The sequence below is a fragment of the Doryrhamphus excisus genome, linkage group LG16, assembly GCF_037039965.1.
Source record: "Doryrhamphus excisus strain RoL-2023G ecotype Guam linkage group LG16, RoL_Dexc_Guam_v1.1, whole genome shotgun sequence".
In the NCBI taxonomy this organism is placed as follows: domain Eukaryota; kingdom Metazoa; phylum Chordata; class Actinopteri; order Syngnathiformes; family Syngnathidae; genus Doryrhamphus; species Doryrhamphus excisus.
Window position 1 is genome coordinate 15,945,154 of NC_136372.1, and position 22,347 is coordinate 15,967,500.

The 22,347-nt window shown below is 37.9% G+C and overlaps 1 protein-coding gene across 1 annotated transcript in view; it reads left to right on the plus strand.

The window, feature by feature from the left end:
• The first annotated feature begins 601 nt into the window (after nt 1-601).
• card11 (caspase recruitment domain family, member 11) overlaps nt 602-22,347 on the plus strand; it is a 24,302-nt gene continuing 2,556 nt past the window's right edge. The window contains exons 1-21 of the mRNA XM_078797446.1: nt 602-802; nt 7,158-7,366; nt 7,440-7,577; nt 9,275-9,451; nt 11,211-11,359; nt 11,458-11,637; nt 11,702-11,848; nt 13,167-13,292; nt 13,374-13,568; nt 14,012-14,158; nt 14,245-14,314; nt 14,404-14,588; nt 14,678-14,784; nt 16,185-16,225; nt 16,311-16,431; nt 16,505-16,706; nt 16,778-16,904; nt 18,138-18,381; nt 18,556-18,640; nt 19,946-20,041; nt 20,189-20,306. Of these exons, the coding sequence (XP_078653572.1) occupies nt 7,168-7,366; nt 7,440-7,577; nt 9,275-9,451; nt 11,211-11,359; nt 11,458-11,637; nt 11,702-11,848; nt 13,167-13,292; nt 13,374-13,568; nt 14,012-14,158; nt 14,245-14,314; nt 14,404-14,588; nt 14,678-14,784; nt 16,185-16,225; nt 16,311-16,431; nt 16,505-16,706; nt 16,778-16,904; nt 18,138-18,381; nt 18,556-18,640; nt 19,946-20,041; nt 20,189-20,306 (2,854 nt within the window). The 5' untranslated portion in view covers nt 602-802; nt 7,158-7,167. The remainder of the gene's footprint in view (nt 803-7,157; nt 7,367-7,439; nt 7,578-9,274; nt 9,452-11,210; nt 11,360-11,457; nt 11,638-11,701; nt 11,849-13,166; nt 13,293-13,373; nt 13,569-14,011; nt 14,159-14,244; nt 14,315-14,403; nt 14,589-14,677; nt 14,785-16,184; nt 16,226-16,310; nt 16,432-16,504; nt 16,707-16,777; nt 16,905-18,137; nt 18,382-18,555; nt 18,641-19,945; nt 20,042-20,188; nt 20,307-22,347) is intronic.

A 22,347-nucleotide genomic window follows, 5' to 3' on the forward strand; every position in this document is an offset into this window, starting at 1 on the left:
CTTTTTTTTCTCTGAACTATACATTTTCAAGAAAATTTACTTTTTCCTGAAAAACATGGTATATTTTGGAGAAAATATTTTCTATTTTTTTTCCGCTTTGGAATATAATTTTTTTCTGGAAAGCATGTGGCTCTTTTCTAGAAAACATGACTATTTTCTCAAAAACAAATTTTTTTAAATCATAAAATAAACAACTTTTTTTTCTAGAAAACCAATTTCTGGGAAATATGGCAATCATTCCGAGAAAATATTAGACCAAAAAAAAAAAAAAATCAAAAACTTTTTTCCACTTTCCTCTGGAGAATATGATATCATATATTATCCTTTTTTCTCAGTGAAATATTTTCTCAAAAAACTTTTTTTTAGAAAATATATGACTTATAAATAAATGAATACATGAGTAAAATTGAAAAAAAAAGTACAATTAATTAATGTATAATTAATCTCGCACATAAAATCATAATACTACGACACCCTCATCAGTAGTGAGTATATAATACTGCGCAGGTATTTCAGTTTCATAACGTTTCATTTCATGACTCTCTCTCTTTCTCTCTCTCTCTCTCTCTCTCTCGCTCTCTCTCTCTCTTAACTCTGTCATTAAAAGTGTGACACCTCTTCTCTTCGGGACACTTTTGGACAAATACCGACAGACAAGCTGCTTTCTGTGTGTTTTCTGGGTGGAGAAAAGAGGATATTTTTCCACTTTAAAGGACAATAACAAACACACCGGCACGCCTTTTGTCCTGCTTTGAGTTGCTGCTCTGCCATCGTACTTGACTTCTTATCGGCCACATCTCAGGTAAGCGCACCTCCATTTGTATGCACGTAATGTCGTTTAAAGGCGCAATGCATTGCAATGATAAGACACCGGATTGCGGAATCCACTGTATCGTCTGGCGTGACATGTGATTACAAAAAAAAAAAAAAAAACAACACACTTCACGCCCTTGAGTTGTAACTTTGAGAATTGCTACTGGGATTGCTACTCACATTTATGCTAATAAATTCCTCGTGCGTGGAGAATGTTATTAGACCGGTAATGCAGCTCAAGTCCTAATCAACAACAAGTTTAGAATTTCAATACCTGGTGGAAAATATTACACCACAAGAACGACACAAAGGCTCATTTGAAAGATTATTATTATTATTTTGTTTATGATGTAAATGCTAGTCAAATGTCTTTTACACGACCTTAGCACCGTAGCAAAAAATGCTAGCCAAAGATCATCTATTTCAAACAGGAGTACGACTACCCCTTGGGGGTATTTGGAAACACACCAGGTGGCACTTATTGTTTATTGTTCATAATTATTGTATATGTTTATTGCAACGGAGAGAGACACAAAATTTAAAGGCAATTAAAACATTATTAAATAAAGTTGATAAATTAATTTGCCTTTGTAATCAGAATACATTTTAAATATTTTTATGTTGATAACTATTTTATGTTTGTAATTATATTAATTATTGATTATTTTATATATTTTCCAAATGTTTCAAACAAGGCCACTGCAGATGAGCATGTTTTGTTTTGTTTTTTGACAACCAGCACATATTTTTGTTGTTTGTTATTTTATTTTTTATTTTTTTGCCAATAGCAGCTAAGAAATTAGGTGGCACACCTAAGAAATTAGGTGCTATTGGCAAAAAAAAAATACTGCACCAGGCACACTTCATAGAAAAATGTTGTTTTGTTTTAGTAAGTTTTAGGGCAAATAAAAAAAAAATAATAATAATTTTGGGACCAATTAAGTGAAATTGGATAAATAAACAGTATTCCTGATTATCTTTCCCCATACGAATAATTGAATTCAGGAGCTGTCTGCTGCAAAAACACTCGTCAAAGATTGTATATTAATGACAAGTGCCATAGACTTGTCATATATACAGTCTTTTCTTTTACTGCAAATGTAGTAAACAAAGATCTTCCACACACTAGGATGGCTCTGTTGTTTCAGGAATCATGTGCAAAAAAAATAATTCTAGCGATATAACCATTTTTTATTACTGTAATTCCACTCCTCGGTCCTCTATAACAGGGGTAGGCATACTACAACCCAGTGTTTGAATCCGGCCGGCCAATTGGCTGGCAACATGGTTTGCAAGTCGACAGAGTCGAGTAGCTTTTCACTTTTACCTCAACCCCTTTTGGAAAAAAAAAAAAACACAAGTCAACAAACATTAGTCACACAGATTGAACTAACAGCTAAAAAAAATACATATATATAAAAATACATATTGCAGATTGTATGACATTTTCACAGATATAATAAGGCAAATAATTCAAGGTGGACTGTTAGAATTAGAAGTGTAAAATAGGGTTCAATTACTCTTAATTACTGCTTAATTAAGGTTATGATATCCCATCCATGCTTTTTCTATGTTGCTAATCCTAAATGGGGTCACACAGGTATGCTGGAGCCTATCCCAGCTACCTTTGGGCGGTTCGACAGCCAATCACATGCAAACTCTACACACAGATGACCAAATGGAGATTCAAATCATCCCGATCTCCTGACCGAGCGGCCATTAATATGATATGAAAAGTGTATTTTTTACTTGTTTTTATCGATGTTAGCTCGCTGTACAAAGAAATAATCAATCCCTGTTGAAAAGTGACCTGCCTTTCATAAAGGATGCAGCCACGACTTTCTTCTCCTCCTTTTGGATTCCACACACGGAACCAGCATATCCGATTTCTTAAGGCTTGGGTAACTCTTAACTGCACAATGGAGTCTTTATGATGTTTTGCACACACCTGAACCATTTACATCTGCGCCATCAGTCAAATTCCACGCCAGCATATATAGTGCTCTATGACCCAGTTTCAGCAGAGACAATAGTAAACGCTCATCTGCTAAAAAAAAAAAAAAAAATGCATTTAAAGGAAGAGTTGTGACCCTTTGTATGCGCTCGTTATTCATGTTTAACCGCTGACTGCGTCACAGTTTAGCTTTGCAATCATCTACACAGTAAATCACATAAGTGTGTGTCTGGGCTGTCTATTTACGAAGAGAAAATATCCAAAGCTTAAACCTTTCACTCCATGCATTCTGCAGGGGTTTTCAAAGTGTGGCGCGGTGATGCTGTACCCCTCAGAAAACAGATTTTCTGGAGAATATTTTGTGGAATTTTCCACTCAGTTTACTATACTTTCACTATAGGAACTAAAATCATTGAAACCAGCTTAGTAGGTTTGAAAAAGATGATTTTTCATGATTTTTCTCAAGCTGCTGTGGATCCCCTGAAGTCATTTGCCACTTACGTTTTATGTGATTGACCCTCGAAGATTGGCATATTCGCATGTATATGTATGTATATATGAATTATATTAGTTATGAAGAATTCATCTCTTTAATAATATTTATTAATAATAATATAATAATTAAAATAATAATAATAATTAATAATATTTATATAATTTTTTATATATAATATTTATATAACTTTTATATTTTATATAATTAATTAATATTTTATTAATAACTATTTTGAATTATTTTCTTTGTCATTAGAATTACAAATTATATTGTTTTTTTATAAAAATAAAATTTGATTGGCATTTTTTTTGGCATGCTGAAGGAATATTGCCATGTATATGTATGTATATATGAATTATATCAGTTATGAAGATTTATTCTCTTTAATAACATTTATTATTAAAAGTATAATAATTAAAATAAGAATAACAAAAAATAATATGTATATAATTTTATATATAATATTCATATAATGTTTATATTTTATTAATAATTATTTTGAATTATTTTTCTTTGTCATTATATCATCATTAAACAAATTATATTGTTTTTTATAAAATAAAATAAAATAAAATAAAATAAAATAAAATAAAATAAAATAAAATAAAATAAAATAAAATAAAATAAAATAAAATAAAATAAAATAAAATAAAATAAAATAAAATAAAATAAAATAAAACATTAATGTATTATTATTTATTTTAGCTTATTTTAGTTAAATCTATTGCCCTTACAACTACTTATATAAGCAACACACGGGCTGCTGTGAATGGGCCTTTGTGCAGATGTGTCCTGTGATTGACTGGTGTCCCGTCCAGGGTGTAGCCCACCTGTCACTCATAAGCTCCAGCCCATCTGGGACTCTAAAAAGATAAGTGGGAGGAAATTATGAATGTATGGAAACATTTAAAGGAAGTGACTTGAAATAATATTACTGACAGCAAAAGATATTATATATACCTCCGTGTGTGTGTGTGTGTGTGTGTGTGTTGGGTGACAATTTATTATCAGTTAGTTCCCCCTTCCTGTTCATGGTTGCCAAAAAAGAAAACAAGTACTTCACGTCTGTTTACAAAAACATAATTGCACAAAGGAAAGGTTAGATTGAATATGCAGGAGTGTTGTTATGAACACTTAGTGGGGCAGGTTCATGCTTGTTTGCCTTTTTTTGTGAGTGAACCGTTTAAAAGTGCATATTTTGTTGTCTCTTCATAATCTTTACCGTCTCTTACATAGATATAAAGATCGGAAAATTGAATAAATGAGTAGAGGCTATTGGATTATAGGCACTGTTTAAAGAAGACATGTTTTGTCTTGTTTGTCTGAGTATGGTATATCAAAATGCTGATTATAGAGTAGGATTATTGCACAGCTGTCCCAAAGGCTGGCCACAATAAAAGGCCACTCCAGCAGACGGTAATGTGAATGCTAAACGTAATAGCTCATTGAAGCCAACCACAAAATCATTCATTCATTTTCTATGCCGCTTGTCCTCTGTAGTGTCGCGGGTGTGTATGTAGGAGCCTATCCCAGCTGTCTTCAGGCGAGAGGCGGGGTCCACCCTGGACTGCCTGCCAGCCAATCGCAGGGCACGTATATAGACAAGCAACCATTCACACAAAGAACATGAAAAAACTCCACACAGATACGAATCCATATCTGTGTGGCCAACATGCTAACCAATACGCCACCGTGCGGACAATTAGATAATTGAAAAAGTGCAAATACGGCATTTGTGGCACCCGCTTTTGGTGTATGCTCAGAATACTTTGTAATACCGATATCCTCAACGTTTCATAATCATTGGATTTATGGGTAATTAGTTTGGAAAGTCTCACCTGTGCTTTTGCTAAGACGATTTAGTGGGTGGCGTCCATGTTTTTCAACCAATTTAGCCCAAATTCTACAAACATATGCTCGGCGGTTCCCTAAATGGGCGTACCAAATTTGGTAGTGATTCGCCAAAACGGCGTAAAGTTACAGTGGGTGTTTCATTGGGTGCATTGACCTATATAAGAAATTCAAGTCATTCCCATTTATGGAGTCAAATTATTATTATTATTATTATTTTATGGAGTCACCATGTGGTCCATTTATCAGGAAAACTACATCACAGTAGGGACGGCCACATGGCACACGGGGGGGGGGCAAAAATGGAAATTCAAATTTTCTCAACCTTTCCTTAATCTGGTCCTCCATTTTGTTGACACTGAGCCCTTAAAAATGCTTTATAAAGCTGCGAGGGTGGGAATACGCTGGCAATACAGAAAAGATAGTATGAAAGCGAAACAAAAGAAGCGAAAGAAGCTGCCACTCACATCTGGTTTGACAAAGGGAAGCAAAGATGAGCTTTCTCAACAACAAGCTCTAAAATAAGAGAAGAGAGAAGAGGAAGTATACGTGCGGTTTTTATAGAGGAGTGTGTATATATGTGTGTGTGTGTGTTGGACTGTGCTCTTGTGGTTTTTGTGATCTGCATTGAACCCTGGCAGCACACACTCATATAACACCTATATGGGTTGATATGTGTTATTACTGTTTTATTGCAATTTATCAATGACTGGGATGTAAGACTATAGTAGGCTTCCACCATAACAATCCAGGATCTGCTCATAAGAGAAGCTTATCCCTGCAGGTTATTTACCCGTAATTCAACATAGCTGTATTCCAAAGTGATGAATGTGCCGCTTGTATGCAAACAAGCGTGTTTACATGCACAGGAGTATATCAGATAGACCAGTATTTGTTTAACTGCACAGCTATGACATGCAAATGCAGGAAATGGACCTGCTGTGGTGGGTATTTGTCTGTATGAGAATTGTATATAGTGTATATATTATATATATATATATATATACATGGGGCTGCACGGTGGTCAAGTGGTTAGCGCGTAGACCTCACAACATTATTATTATTATTATTAAACATTATTAGAGCTCTCTAGACATGAAGTAGCACCCCTATAGTCACTTATACACTCCTATAATTCATTATTTATGACATCACGCAACTCTTTTGCTGGAGACCCGAGTTCAATTCCACCCTCGGCCATCTCTGTGTGGAGTTTGCATGTTCTCCCCGTGCATGCGTGGGTTTTCTCCGGGTACTCCGGTTTCCTCCCACATTCCAAAAACATGCTAGGTTAATTGGCGACTCCAAATTCCAATTCCACCCTCGGCCATCTCTGTGTGACCCTCGTGAGGATAAGCGGTAGAATATGAGTGAATGAATGAATATATATACATGGTCAGGCAAAATGATCTGACACATTTGTAGGTTAAATAAAACGCAAATAAAGTAAAGAAACTAAAAAGTGTTTTTATTTTCAAAAAGTACATATAATGCCATTCTGTTTCATTATTCATTCATTCATTCATTTTCTACCACTTATCCTCACGAGGTTTGCGGGGAGTGCTGGAGCCTATCCCAGTTGTCTTTGGGCGAGAGGACTGGTGGCCAGCCAATCACAGGGCACATATAGACAAACAACCATTCACACTCATATTCATACCTATGGACAATCTGGAGTCGCCAATTAACCTAGCATGTTTTTGGAATGTGGGAGGAAACCGGAATACCCGGAGAAAACCCACGCATGCACGGGGAGAACATGCAAACTCCACACAGAGATGGCCGAGGGTGGAATTGAACTCAGGTCTCCAGCAAAAGAGTTGTGTAATGTCATAAATAATGAATTATAGGAGTGTATAAGTGACTATAGGGGTGCTACTTTATGTCTAGAGAGCTCTAATAAAACAACACATTTAGAAGGTTCATTCATTCATTCATTTTCTAGTGCTTATCCTCACGATCCTCCTTTAGTTTCTTTACTTTATTTGCCTTTTATTTAACCTACAAATATATCAGATCATTCTTGCCTGACGCTGATTTCAGGCTGCATGAGATGGAAAACGGCACACCCGGGATACTTGACGACGTGGAGGCGCTGTGGGAGAACGTGGAGTGTAAACGCTATGAAATTTGCCGCATCATCGCTCCGGCCAAGCTCACTCCGTACCTTCGCCAGTGCAAAGTCCTGGACGAGCAGGATGAAGACGAGATTCTCAACTCCCTGCTGCTGGTCTCCAAAGCTAATCGCACAAGTATGTTGTCAGATAATCTTCTTTGCTTGAGGTTTTGTTTTTTTTTATATAAATATTCTATATCTCCCACCAGGTCGTCTTCTTGACATCCTACGTTCGCAGGGGGAGCGGGGCTACGTGGTGTTTTTGGAGAGCTTGGAATTCTACTACCCGGAACTCTATAAACAGGTCACAGGGAAGAACCCCACACGTCGCTTTTCCACCATCGTAGGTGAGACAGACTCGCACTTCCCGTGCTTGAGGTTCCACTGAGGCCAAATAAAACTTTCACTTTCACTTTGGGCTGAGTCAGAGCTATTTAAAAAATGTGACGGATAAAAATGGTAATGGTAATGGTTTAATTTCATTTGAACATGCATCAGATTACAGTTGAGTGCATCCCATAATAAGTTCACAGTTCCACATGTCCAAAAGGAGTAGGAAGAAGCAAAGCTTATTAAATCCTACCCCTCCATCTGGTACTTTTACAATCAGTAACTGTTACATTTGTTCACTCCCTGCTTTCCTAATATATTTTATTTTATTTTATTTTATTTTATTTTATTTTATTTTATTTTATTTTATTTTATTTTATTTTATTTTATTTTATTTTATTTTATTTTATTTTATTTTATTTTATTTTATTTTATTTTATTTTATTTTTTATTGTGAACCGATTTAGGGACGCTTTAGCTGAAGATCAATGCCTGGCATGGTAATGGTAATGGTAATGGTAATGGTTTAATTTCATTTGAACATGCATCAGATTACAGTTGAGTGGATCCCATAATAAGTTCACAGTTCCACATGTCCAAAAGGAGTAGGAAGAAGCAAAGCTTATTAAATCCTACCCCTCCATCTGGTACTTTTACAATCAGTAACTGTTACATTTGTTCACTCCCTACTTTCCTAATATATTTTATTTTATTTTATTTTATTTTATTTTATTTTATTTTATTTTATTTTATTTTATTTTATTTTATTTTATTTTATTTTATTTTATTTTATTTTATTTTATTTTATTTTATTTTATTTATTGTGAACCGATTTAGGGACGCTTTAGCTGAAGATCAATGCCTGGCATGGTAATGGTAATGGTTTTATTTCATTTGAACATGCATCAGATTACAATTGAGTGCATCCCATAATAAGTTCACAGTTCCACATGTCCAAAAGGAGTAGGAAGAAGCAAAGCTTATTAAATGCTACCCCTCCATCTGGTACTTTTACAATCAGTAACTGTTACATTTGTTCACTCCCTACTTTCCTAATATAATTTTAATTTATTTTAATTTATTTTAATTTATTTTAATTTATTTTAATTTATTTTAATTTATTTTATTTTATTTTATTTTATTTTAATTTATTTTAATTGTATTTTATTTTATTTTATTTTATTTATTGTGAACCGATTTAGGGACGCTTTAGCTGAAGATCAATGCCTGGCATGGTAATGGTAATGGTTTTATTTCATTTGAACATGCATCAGATTACAATTGAGTGCATCCCATAATAAGTTCACAGTTCCACATGTCCAAAAGGAGTAGGAAGAAGCAAAGCTTAACAAATGCTACCCCTCCATCTGGTACTTTTACAATCAGTAACTGTTACATTTGTTCACTTCCTGCTTTCCTAATATAATTTTAATTTATTTTAATTTATTTTAATTTATTTTAATTTATTTTAATTTATTTTAATTTATTTTAATTGTATTTAATTAAATAAAAAATTAACTTAATTTTATTAAAAAAATATATTTTTTTAATTTTTATTTTTTGTCACGTACCAAAGTACAAGGTGATATGACCTAATGTGTACCATAATAAGTGTCAATATAGTGATATATATAGCACATCATGACATATAATCTGACATATTCCATATAATTTATACCCACATCCTTAGTTTTCCTGGTGTGCTTCTTTACAGTGGAGGAGGGTCACGAAGGACTGACTCAGTTCCTAATGAACGAGGTGATGAAGCTTCAGCAGCAGTCTAAGGAGAAGACCCTGCAGCAAGTGGAGCTCAGCAGGAAGAACTGCACCCTGGAGGATGAGCAGAAGAAGCTACGACTTGTGAACCAGGAACTTCAGACCTTACAACAAAGTAAAAGCAAACTCTATTCATTGTCCATGATGATGGAATTTAGACGGTTTAAAAGTGCTTTTAGTAAGGTCGACCGCGGGGGTGTCCAAAGTGCGGCCCGTGGGTGTATATGCATTGGCCCACAGCACGTACTAAAAGTATTATTTAACAAGAAAAGCAACAAAAATGTCAAACTCTGCAGTAATTTTACAAGATCACATTGAGTTGAGGCTGCACGGTGTTCAAGTGGTTAGCACGCAGACCTCACAGCTAGCAGATCCGGGTTCAATTCCAACCAATAAGCGGTAGAAAATGAATGAATGAATGAATGAACATTCAGTGGAGGCTGTACGGTGGTCGAGTGGTTAGGACACAGGCCTCACAGCTAGGACACCTGGGTTCAATTCCAAGCAATAAGCAGTAGAAAATGGATGAATGAATGAATGAACATTGAGTGGAGGCTGTACGTCGGTCAAGTGGTTAGCATGCAGGCCTCACAGCTAGGAGACCCGGGTACAATTCCAACCAATAAGCGGTAGAAAATGAATGAATGAATGAATGAATATTGAGTGGAGGCTGTACGTTGGTCAAGTGGTTAGCACGCAGGCCTCACAGTGAGGAGACCCGGGTTCAATTCCAACCTCTAAGCGGTAGAAAATGAATGAATGAATGAATGAACATTCAGTGGAGGCTGTACGTTGGTCGAGTGGTTAGGACACAGGCCTCACAGCTAGGACACCCGGGTTCAATTCCAAGCAATAAGCAGTAGAAAATGAATGAATGAATGAACATTGAGTGGAGGCTGTACGTCGGTCAAGTGGTTAGCACGCAGGCCTCACAGCTAGGAGACCCGGGTTCAATTCCAACCAATAAGCAGTAGAAAATGAATGAATGAATGAATGAATGAATGAATGAATGAATGAATGAATGAACATTGAGTGGAGGCTGTACGTCGGTCAAGCGGTTAGCACGCAGGCCTCACAGCTAGGAGACCCGGGTTCAATTCCAACCAATAAGCAGTAGAAAATGAATGAATGAATGAATGAACATTGAGTGGAGGCTGTACGTTGATCAAGTGGTTAGCACACAGGCCTCACAGCGAGGAGACCCGGGTTCAATTCCAACCTCTAAGTGGTAGAAAATGAATGAATGAATGAATGAACATTGAGTGGAGGCTGTACGTTGGTCAAGTGGTTAGCACGCAGGCCTCACAGCGAGGAGACCCGGGTTCAATTCCAACCAATAAGCGGTAGAAAATGAATGAATGAATGAATGAACACTTCGTGGAGGCTGTATGTTGGAAAAGTGGTTAGCATGCAGGCCTCACAGCTTGGAAACCCGGGTTCAATTCCAACCAATAAGCGGTAGAAAATGAATGAATGAACACTTCGTGGAGGCTGTACGTTGGACAAGTGGTTAGCATGCAGGCCTCACAGCTAGGAGACACGGGTTCAATTCCACACTCGGCCATCTCGGTGTGGAGTTTGCATGTTCTCCCCGGTTCCTCCCACATTCCAAAAACATGCTAGTTTAATTATAAATTAAATTAAATTAAATTAAATTAAATTAAATTAAATTAAATTAAATTAAATTAAATTAAATTAAATTAAATTAAATTAAATTAAATTAAATTAAATTAAATTAAATTAAATTAAATTAAATTAAATTAATCGGCGACTCCATATTTTGCATCATAGTGAACCCTAAATGGAATCAATCATGTCTTGTTAGAAGGTGTAGAAGCTTCTACCATGGAGCTCACCAATGTGTGGGTGTGCAGGGTACAACAAGATGAAAGAGGAGAGAAACACCTACAGCGATGAGGTGCTGAGAGTCAAGGATGAGAACTATAAACTGGCCATGAGGTACGCGGCGCTGAGCGAGGAGAAGAACATGGCAGTGATGAGGAGCAGAGACCTTCAGCTGGAGGTACAGCATCTTGGTGGCCACCAACATCCACTTCACATCCGTTCTGGATGAAGCCATCAATGGAAAACATATTATGTCCGCTCTGTATCTTTCTACAGATCGATCAGCTAAAGCACCGGCTTAACAAGATGGAGGAAGAGTGCAAGATGGAACGCAAGCAAAGTCTCAAGCTGAAGAACGATATCGAGAATCGACCCAAAAGGGAGCAGATCTTCGAGCTGGAGAAGGAGAATGAGATGCTCAAGATCAAAGTACAAGACCTCCAGTCCATCATCCAGGTGTGGAATAAAGAAACGTTCAATGATCTAAACATTGCTGTAACATCTTCAAAACATCACTCAGCCCGGACCTGTGTCCGCATCGGACAACGACATCCTGGACATTTTGGAACACGACAGACAGGAAGCGCTTGAAGACAGACAAGACCTGGTCAACCGCCTCTATAACCTTCATGAGGAAATCAGACAAGCAGAGGAACTACGAGATAAGGTAGCGCACACTCATACGCTCGCTGAGGAGATAAGGTCTGCATTATTTTGCAGATCCATCTACTTCCAGGTTAGATGCTGGAAAAATGAAGTCTATGCAAGGTTAAATAGAGAGCGAGAGATAGGGATGGATAGATTCATTTTTGCAGTGTACAAAAATATCAACCATTTTTTTTTAAATTAAAAATAAATAAAAAATCAAATGAAATTTAAAAAATACATTGAAAAAAATATGGATTAAAAAAATATGAATTTATAACTATATTTCTGGATTGTCTGTAATCTGGTTTTTGCTGTAGAGGCTGATAACATTTAAATTAAATAAAGTAAAAAAAAACAAAATACATCCAATAAATAAATAAAAATAAAAAAATAATAATTAATTAATATTTTTATAAATAAAATAATAATAAATAATTCAAAACAAATGAAATTAAATTCAGAATTTCTGCATTGATTTAAAAAAGAAAAAAATTAAATGTAATACATTTCATTTAAAAAGTATGAATTTATAACTAAATTCATATTGTTTCTGGATTGATGTAATCTGTTTTTGCTGTAGAGGCTAATTATATTTAAATAAAATAAAGTAAAAAAAATCCATTAAATAAAATAAATAAAACATATTTTCTTCAATGAATATTTTTAATGAAATAAATAATAATGAATACATCAATAAAAATACAATTAAATTGTGGCTTTCTGAATTGATTTAATAAATGAAAAACATAAAATGTAATACATTTAAATTAAAAAGTATGAATTTATAACTGGTAAATCCATATTGTTTCTGGATTGATGTAATCTGTTTTTGCTGTAGAGGCTGATAATATTTAAATAAAATAAAGTAAAAAAAATCCATTAAATAAAATAAATAAAACATATTTTCTTCAATGAATATTTTTAATGAATTAAATAATAATGAATAAATCAATAAAAATAAAATTAAATTGTGGCTTTCTGAATTGCATAACTGAATTTATAACTGGTAAATCCATATTGTTTCTGGATTGTCTTCAATCTGGTTTTTGCTGTAGAGGCTCATAACATTTATATAAAATAAAATAAAAATATATAAAACATATATTAATTAATGAATTAAATTATAATAAATAAATCAATAGAAATAAAATTAAATTGTGGAATTCTGGATTGATTTAAAAATGAAAAATTTAAATGTAATACATTTCAATTAAAAAGTATGAGTTATAACTGGTAAATCCAAATTATTTCTGAATTTGAACATATCACGGAAAACCACCTGTACTTCCTTTTAGCCAATTTAGCCACTGTATATGTGTGTGTGTGTGTGTGTGTAGTACCTGGAAGAAAAAGAGGATCTGGAGCTGAAGTGCTCCACCCTCCAGAAAGACTGTCAGATGTACCGCAACCGCATGGACACCATCACCATGCAACTAAAGGAAGTGGAAAAAGAGAGGGACCAGGTGACCCACAAAAACAAGTTCATCCTCTCAACGTACAGCAACGTGATATCTATTTTCTGCCATACATACATACATACGCAGGCCTTCCGGGCCAGAGACGAGGCCCAGCACCAGTTCTCGCAGAGTCTAATCGACAAGGACAGGTATCGGAAACAGATCCGAGAACTGGAGGAGAAAAGCGACGAGCTCCACAACGAGAATGCGCAGAAAGAAGCCAGATTGGTCACGCTGGAGTCTCGCTTACGACGCCTCTCCAAGGACATCGCCTCGGATCAGGTTTGTCAATAAAGTCATTATATGAAGAGCTTGCAACCAAAAGGCGCTAAATCCATTTTGACTGATTTTGAGAAAATCAATGATTTTTAATTACGCACACGGTCATCAAGTCTATATTGCAAATGAAAGAGCTATCAATATAGGTCATAAAAATGCATGCTATAAAAATCCTGCACACACCATGTATTTTATATATTTTTTTAATTAATTTTTTTTTGCGGATTTAGCGCCTTTTGGCTGAAATGACACATTTAGCGCCTTTTGGCTAAAATAAATTTGAAGTCACCTTTAACTTCTTCAATGGCATTGTTGTAAAAGAATGTAAGGTGCTTTATGTGCTATGCTAAAAAAAAAAAAATTGGATTTAGCGCCTTTTGGTTGCAAGTTCTTCATATATTTTTTATGATCCTTATGCAAAATATTTCATTTTTTTTCCCTCTCAGAGCCTTCCGAGGGACTTACCCCCAACCGTATTCTGTCAAGAACTTAAACCTGCTCAGGGTCAGTTGGAGTGGTCCAGCGATGAGTCGCCAGAGGAGAAATTTTTACCTGAGGAGTCCCGCCTCAGACGGCGCCCCAATTTGAAAGCAGTTCAGCAACCGTCCACCGCTCATGTTTTTACATCGCATCATTAAGATATAAAAAATGACCAAAAAATATGTTTTATGTATTTCAGAACAGAACCAAGTCTCCTATCTGGTTACCCAAAGAGCATCCCATGAACATGGAGTCTTCTCATCCTGCAGGTAACCCGCAATTATTCGATGTGGTCATAACATATTCATATATATCATATTCATCGTCTATTTGTCCACCACTTCCTGTTTTGACACAGCAAACGGCGGGGATCTTCTTGTGATCATACCACACGTCCATGCCCACACCCACTCCCTCCCTCCTTCACCCAGTCTTCCCCCCGTGTCCCCCACGTGTTGCCCCAGCTTACCCCCCGCCCTCACCTCGTCCCCCTCGCCCCTCCATCATCACTTCGTGACAGAGCAGCCCAACAGGCCGGCGATGGTGAAAAAAAAAAACAACCCCACAAGCAAGCGATACTATGCGCTTTTATTCTTCATGTGATTTTTTTTTTTCACTTTTGTTATCTCCAGGTGCGTTACCGTAACGACAGCATCCTATCCACAAAGCCTGAGCCCCCCGAGAAAGCATCTCTGTACCGAAGAGAAAGGGAGAAAGAGAACGACTTCCAGCCTCGCAGGTCGGTCTTCTTGCTACGCACGTTCACTTTTTTTACATTTACAGTGGAACCTGGGTTAGCATGGTTAATAACTAACAATAAAATACAATACAAATGAACAATAACTAAATATATTTATACAAAATATATTATTTCATATATTATATTAAACAATTCAAATCAAATTACTTTCTTCCAGAAAGCTAAAAATGTTAACACAAAAAATGTTTTTTACACATTTTTTTGTACTGTTTTTAAATTTTTACAGTAAATTTATCCCAGTTAATTAATTCCAGACACAACCGAGATAAATGAATTTCCACAAAGTAGGACTCCGGATTCAAAACTGGAGTATTTTCATTGCTAGAATATATAAAACCTATAAAAAAATATATAAATATATATTTAACATTATTAGAGCCCTCTAGACATGAAATAACACCCCTATAGTCACATTTAAACTCCATCCATTTCATCCATTTTCTACCGCTTATCCTCACGAGGGTCGCGGTGGGTGCTGGAGCCTATCCCAGCTGTCTTCGATGCGAGGGTGTACACCCTGGACTGGTAGAATGTGAGTGGTATGTGGTAGGTATGAATGTGAGTGTGAATGGTTGTTTGTCTATATGTGCCCTGTGATTGGCTGGCCACCAGTGCAGGGTGTAGACAGCTGGGATAGGCTCCAGCACCCCCTGACCCTCATGAGGATAAGCGTAGAAAATGAATGAATGAACTTTCTAAATGTGTTTTTTTTTTAACATTAGAGCTCTCTAGATATGAAGTAGCACCCCTATAGTCACTTATACCCTCCTATAATTCATTATTTATGACATTACACAACTCTTTTGCTGGAGACCTGAGTTCAATTCCACCCTCGGCCATCTCTGTGTGGAGTTTGCATGTTCTCCCCGTGCATGCGTGGGTTTTCTCCGGTTTTACTCCGGTTTCCTCCCACATTCCAAAAACATGCTAGGTTGTCCATGTTAGGTATGAATATGAGTCTGAATGGTTGTTTGTCTATATGTGCCCTGTGATTGGCTGGCCACCAGTCCAGGGTGTACCCCGTTTTTCGCCCCGAAGACAGCTGGGATAGGCTCCAGCACCCCCGCGACCCCCCTCGTGAGGATAAGCGGTAGAAAATGAATGAATGAAAGAGTTCTCCTCCTATTTTGTGTGGAAGTGGTAACTTTTTGGATTCTTATTTTGTCTTTCCCCACTCCAAATTGTCCATAGGTATGAATGTGAGTGTGAATGGTTGTTTGTCTATATGTGCCCTGTGATTGGCTGGCCACCAGTCCAGGGTGTAGAAAACTGGGATAGGCTCCAGCACTCCCTGTGACCCTTGTGAGGATAAGTGGTAGAAAATGAATGAATGAATGAATATTTATAATTGTCAATAATAAAAAAATATTATTTTGCAGCCTCTCGGACTTTGACAGCGACACCATGGAAATGGACTTTGGTAAAATTTGGTTCAATTTCCCACTCTAACAAATGATGTTTGCATTTAAATCTGTGTGTTTTTTATTGAAATGCGTCCTCATAAGATGAAGTCCAGTGCGGTCCACCTTCCGTCCACTCATCTTCCTCGTCCCATCAGTCAGAAAGCATGGACACCTACGACGTCGAGCAAGTTAACAACATCTTCAGGAAACTTTCTCTGGAGCGGTACGTGATCCTCACACAAGCGCTCATGTGACAAGTCAGGTCTCCGATGTTCATGTTTTTCTTGTGTGTGCAGGCCGTTTCGTCCTTCTCTGTCCTCTCTGTCTGGTATCAACGTCACTCTGAAGCCGGTTCAGGAGTTTACCATGCTAGGCGACAACCTACTGAAGGACATCACTCTCGTCGGCGGCAATGAAATTGGAATTTTTATCTCATCCGTCCAGCCGGGGTCCGTGGCTGAGAAGACCGGGTTACGAGAAGGTCACCACCTTTTGTTGGTAAGACGGGTAATTTATTATTGCACGCCTGTAATCAAATTATTATGCGGTTTTAATAACGGGATTATCAGTTGGAAGGACGCATACGAGGAGAAAACCAGAGCATTTCATTGGAAACCAGCACCCAGGAAGAAGCCCATTGGATACTGCAACACTGCTCTGGACCAATCAGGCTTCACTACCGTGCCAACTTTGACTGTAAGTGTATATATAATTAAAACTGCAAGCACCCCAAAAGCAAAATGGCCGACTTCCTGTTGGTTTTTGAACATGGGTTCTTGAGACTTTTTTGTGCGTCCTGTCATGAGTGATGTCTCCGAAAATCATGACAATCCGTGCAACGGGAGGTGAAGAATAATTATTTTAATACTTCTAGGTGGCGCTAGTGAGTCTATTTGAATTGGTTTCATATGTCAGCCCCACCAGGGCGCTCAGGCCTGAATTCTGACCCCCCGTATAAGTTTTCAAGCACATGCGACCTTCTGCGGGCGAATGATGACCCTTTGATTGTCAATGGCGAGGCCTGAGCATTCGCCGCCAGGCCACGCCCACCACGTGCAGTTTTCCTGCATCATGGTCCATCAACAGGCTTCACCAGTCTGTCAGGTAGTCTCCTTGTGACCTTGATGTCAATCTGATGAATCTCCTGCCAGAAAAGGCCTCATGTAGATCACAAACTTTTAGCCTGTCACCAATAGGTGGCGCTGCGACAAAATCAGGAAGTGACCTATGGAGACCTTTGGGGTGGGGTCATGATCACATGTACCAAGTATGATGAAGATCTGACCACGTGGAGCCAAGTTATTCACGTCTACAGTTACGCTCAGCGTGCAAGGCGATGCCAGATTCCAAAGCTCAAAGTTTGGCGGCGTGCCACGCCCACATCGTATGGAACATCCCAAAATCCTTCGCAATTTAACGTCGGCCATCCGTCTAGTGTCCGTTGATGCTACAACAGACTCATTTGGTCAAACCCTCTAGGAGGAGTTTGTCGAGATACGACCCCTACTTTTGGCCCAAAAATTGTTGCCGCCATCAAAAATAGCCGACTTCCTGTTTGTTTTGCAATATGGATTCTTGAGACTTTTTGGTGCGTCCTGTCATGATAGACGTCTCCACCAAGTTTCGTGACGATCGGTGAAACTGGTGGCGGGGGGCTAATTTTTCAAAAATTTCAAGGTGGCGCTAGTGAGTCAATTTTGGAACATTATTTATGAAACCCATAAAATATCACATTTTTCGCCAGGCATGATGGGCTTGCCAAATTTGGTGAGTTTTCGGGCATGTTTAGGCCCTCAAAAAGGCAATCATTTTGTTGGAAGAATAATAATAAGAAGAAACGATTACAATAGTGTTCGAGCCCTAATAACACAGTTAAACATGGAAGACTCTTTATGCATAAATACTCTAAATACGTTTTATGTGCTCCAGCGTATCGTCGTTTCCAGAGGGACCTTGCAGAAGGAACGCTGGTTTCGGGCGACTCCTTCTACATACGGGCGAACCTCAACATCTCCAGCCAGTCGGACAGCTGCTCTCTAAGCGTGCAATGCGATGAGGTGATGCACGTTCTGGACACAAGGCACCAGGGGCGGTCTGAGTGGCTGTGCACCCGCGTGGACCCCTACACCGGCGCCGACCTGCAAGACAGCGGGACTCTGCCTTGCAATTCCCGGTATGAGTCTGTGGGGTTTGTCCACTTTTGTGTCGCTAAAAATTGGAATATAATATCAAATATGAGTGTAAACATCTAATTTAAACACATACTTTTAGTACCGCAAAGCATGCCGGAGAGCGTAAGTGATGCTCGTACTGTTCATACAGTTTTTTTGTGTCTGTGGGAATCCAGGGCTCAGCAGCTACTCCTAGTCAAGATTCAGAAGCTGATGTGTCGAGGAGGGAAAGAAGACAACGAAATACAGCGGAACATGAGGGTAAAAATATTCATTTTATATATTTATATATATTTTTTATACATATGTACATACATGAATATGCTGTATTTTTTTAAGTTATCACATGGTTTATCTGGTATCCGGCCCAGTATCATGCCCCCAATTGCCAGTATCAGCCCGAACCCCTAAGGTTTATTACATGTATTACATGTACATATAAACAGTGTAAACACAATAATTTCAACAATATTTCAACAATTTATCAACAATCTTATCTTGGTAATGATAATGGTTTAATTTCATTTAAACATCAGATTACAATTGAGTGCCATCCCATAATCAGTTCACAGTTCCACATGTCCAAAAGGAGTAGGAAGAAGCAAAGCTTATTAAATCCTACCCCTCCATTTGGTACTTTTACAATCAGAAACTGTTACATTTGTTCACTTCCTGCTTTCCTAATATAATTTTAATTTATTTTAATTTTATTGAATTTTTTTAACTTAGCTTTTCCTCACGAGGGTGCTGGAGCCTATCCCAGCTGTCTTTGGGCGAGAGGCGGGGTATACCCTGGACTGGTGGCCAGCCAATCACAGGGCACATATAGACAAACAACCATTCACACTCACATTCATACCTATGGACAATTTGGAGTAGCAATTAACGTAGCATGTTTTTGGAATGTGGGAGGAAACCGGAGTACCCGGAGAAAACCCACACATGCATGGAGAGAACATGCAAACACACAGAGATGGGCCGAGGGTGGAATTGAACCCTGGTCTCTTTGCTGTGAGGTGTGCACGCTAACCACTAGACCGCCGTGCCGCCTAAGAAGAAGCAAAGCTTATTAAATCCTACCCCTCCATCTGGTACTTTTGCAATCAGTAACTGTTACATTTGTTCACTTCCTGCTTTCCTAATATAATTTTTATTTATTTTAATTTTATTTAATTTAAAAAAAAAGTACTTAATTTTATTAATATTTATTTATTTTTATTTTTTGTCATGTACCGAAGTACAAGGTGATATGACTATACATCTTATGAATGTTTATATTAACAGTGATATTTCCTGTCACATGAGTGGAGTTCAGAAAGTTCCACTTCATGACCTAGTAGTGGTGGCACACGCGAGTACGCTGTTCTCTGATTGGTTGTTCCATGGGTCTGATACCAGAGCAGTGCGCTCTGAGTGGACAGCTACGGGGGCTGATACTGGACATGGTTAATTAATTAATTCATGCTGTATTATGTGATAATTGTAATATCATCCTCCTTATTTGAATATGCATGACATCATCGCATACGCTCAACAAAGTTGTATACGCCGTATGCGCCTGTCTAGAGTAATTTGCAGCCTGAGGAAGCCACACCCCCTACTGACCCCAAAGCCAGCCCACGCATGTCGAGAGCCAGCATCTTCCTCTCACAGATCCTGCAGGTATGGATACGCCATGTAACAACCTTCAATAAAATGCGGTCTGCGGGCCACACTTTGGACACAGCTGGTCTTCAAATAACAACAATATTAAAAATTGCCTCATTTTAAATATGCTGTTATTTGGTGAAAGGAATATTTTTTTTACAGTTTGTCAGCAGGACAGATAATAAATACAAGCGGCTGAACAGCAACGAGCGTGTGAGGATCGTAACTCCGGACGGCGCAACACTCCCCAGACAAGGCTTAGACACTCTCAAACCTGAAGGTCAGTGCAAAATGATGCACGAAACAAATGGAAAAGTTCCGTGCAAGTTGTTTGGCTGCGGTTGTTAGCATGTGAAGTATTTAAAAGGAAAAGATAACAAATCAGGAGGTTGTAAATATAGCGGCATGACAAGCTAACCAAAGTGACAATAATTGGCAGAAATATACGATGCCCGCTCAGTTAACGCCCACACACGTATGATGACGCTTGTGGAAGCTTTTGGCACCATATCAAGCATTTGTGTTCACGTTCATGGGGGTGTGGGGGTGTGGGGGGGGGGTTGTACTCCTGAGACCTGAGGCAACATGCCTCCACCTACACAGATTGGAATTCTTGACACAGGTTTATCTTCAATCTGAAAGCTACCGATGCGCAGTGTTGCAATCGGCTTTATCTAACACCTTGTTGAATTTTGGATCATTAAATAATGTGTCATTTGTATGAAACTGGATTGATTTTGGGAATATGTTTACCAATAAGGTGATAATAGGCTTAACAACTGGGCAGGAGCCAACAGAGGGTACAATTCTGCATAAATGGGCTACTGCAAAACAAAACAAATACAGTTAGAGAGTAAAGTTTTGCCCGTTTTGGAAACACACTATACACTGATCCCTCATTTATGGCGGTTAATTGGTTCCAGAAGTAGGATTCCTTTATTATATATTAAATATTTTCATAGTTTGAGCGTAGAAAACCCGTTTATAAATACGGTTTTAACATTATTAAAGCCCTCTAGACATGACATAACACCCCTATAGTCATCAGAAGTAGGATTCCTTTATTAAATATTAAATATTTTAATAGTTAGAGTGTAGAAAATCTGTTTACAACCTTATAAATACAGTTTTAACATTATTAAAGACCGCTAGACACGACATAACACCCCTATAGTCATCTATACACTCCTTTATAGTAGACATTCATTCATTCATTTTTTACTGCTTATCCTCATGAGGGTCACGGGGGTGCTGGAGCCTATCCCAGTTGTCTTCAGGCGAGAGGCGGGGTACACCCTGTACTGGTGGCCAGCCAATCACAGGGCACATATAGACAAACAACCATTCACACTCACATTCATACCTATGGACAATTTGGAGTCGCCAATTAACCTAGCATGTTTTTGGAATGTGGGAGGAAACCGGATAACTCGGAGAAAACTCCCAGTTGTTAGCCTACATGCTAATCACTAACCCGTTAGTTATGTTACATTTTTGACTACACTTATCCCTCATTTATTAATTGGTTCCAGAAGTAGGATTCCTTTATTATATAATAAATATGTTCATAGTTAGAGCATAGAAAACCTGTTTACAACCTTATAAATACAGTTTTAACATTATTAAAGACCTCCAGACATGACATAACACCCCTATAGTCATCTGTACACTCCTATCACCCAATATAGTAGACATTCATTCATTCATTCATTTTCTTCCGCTTATCCTCACAAGGGTCGCGGGGTGTGCTGGAGCCTATCCCAGCTGTCTTCAGGCGAGAGGCGGGGTACACTCTGGACTGGTGGCCAGCCAATCACAGGGCACATATAGACAAACAACCTGTGGTACAGACAAACAACAATAGTTAGAGCGTAGAAAACCTGTTTACAACCTTATAAATACGGTTTTAACATTATTAAAGACCTCTAGACATGACATAACACCCCTATAGTTATCTTCATTCATTCATTTTCTACCGCTTATACTCACGAGGGTCGCTGTCGCTGTCTTCGGGCGAGAGGCGGGGTACACCCTGGACTGGTGGCCAGCCAATCACAGGACACATATAGACAAACAACCATTCACACTCACATTCATACCTATGGACAATTTGGAGTCGCTAATTAACTTAGCATGTTTTTTGGAATGTGGGAGGAAACCGGAGTACCCGGAGAAAACCCACGCATGCACGGGGAGAACATGCAAACTCCACACAGAGATTGCAAAGGGTGGAATTGAACTCGGGTCTCCAGCAAAAGAGTTGTGTAATGTCATAAATAATGAATTATAGGAGTGTATAAGTGACTATAGGGGTGCTACTT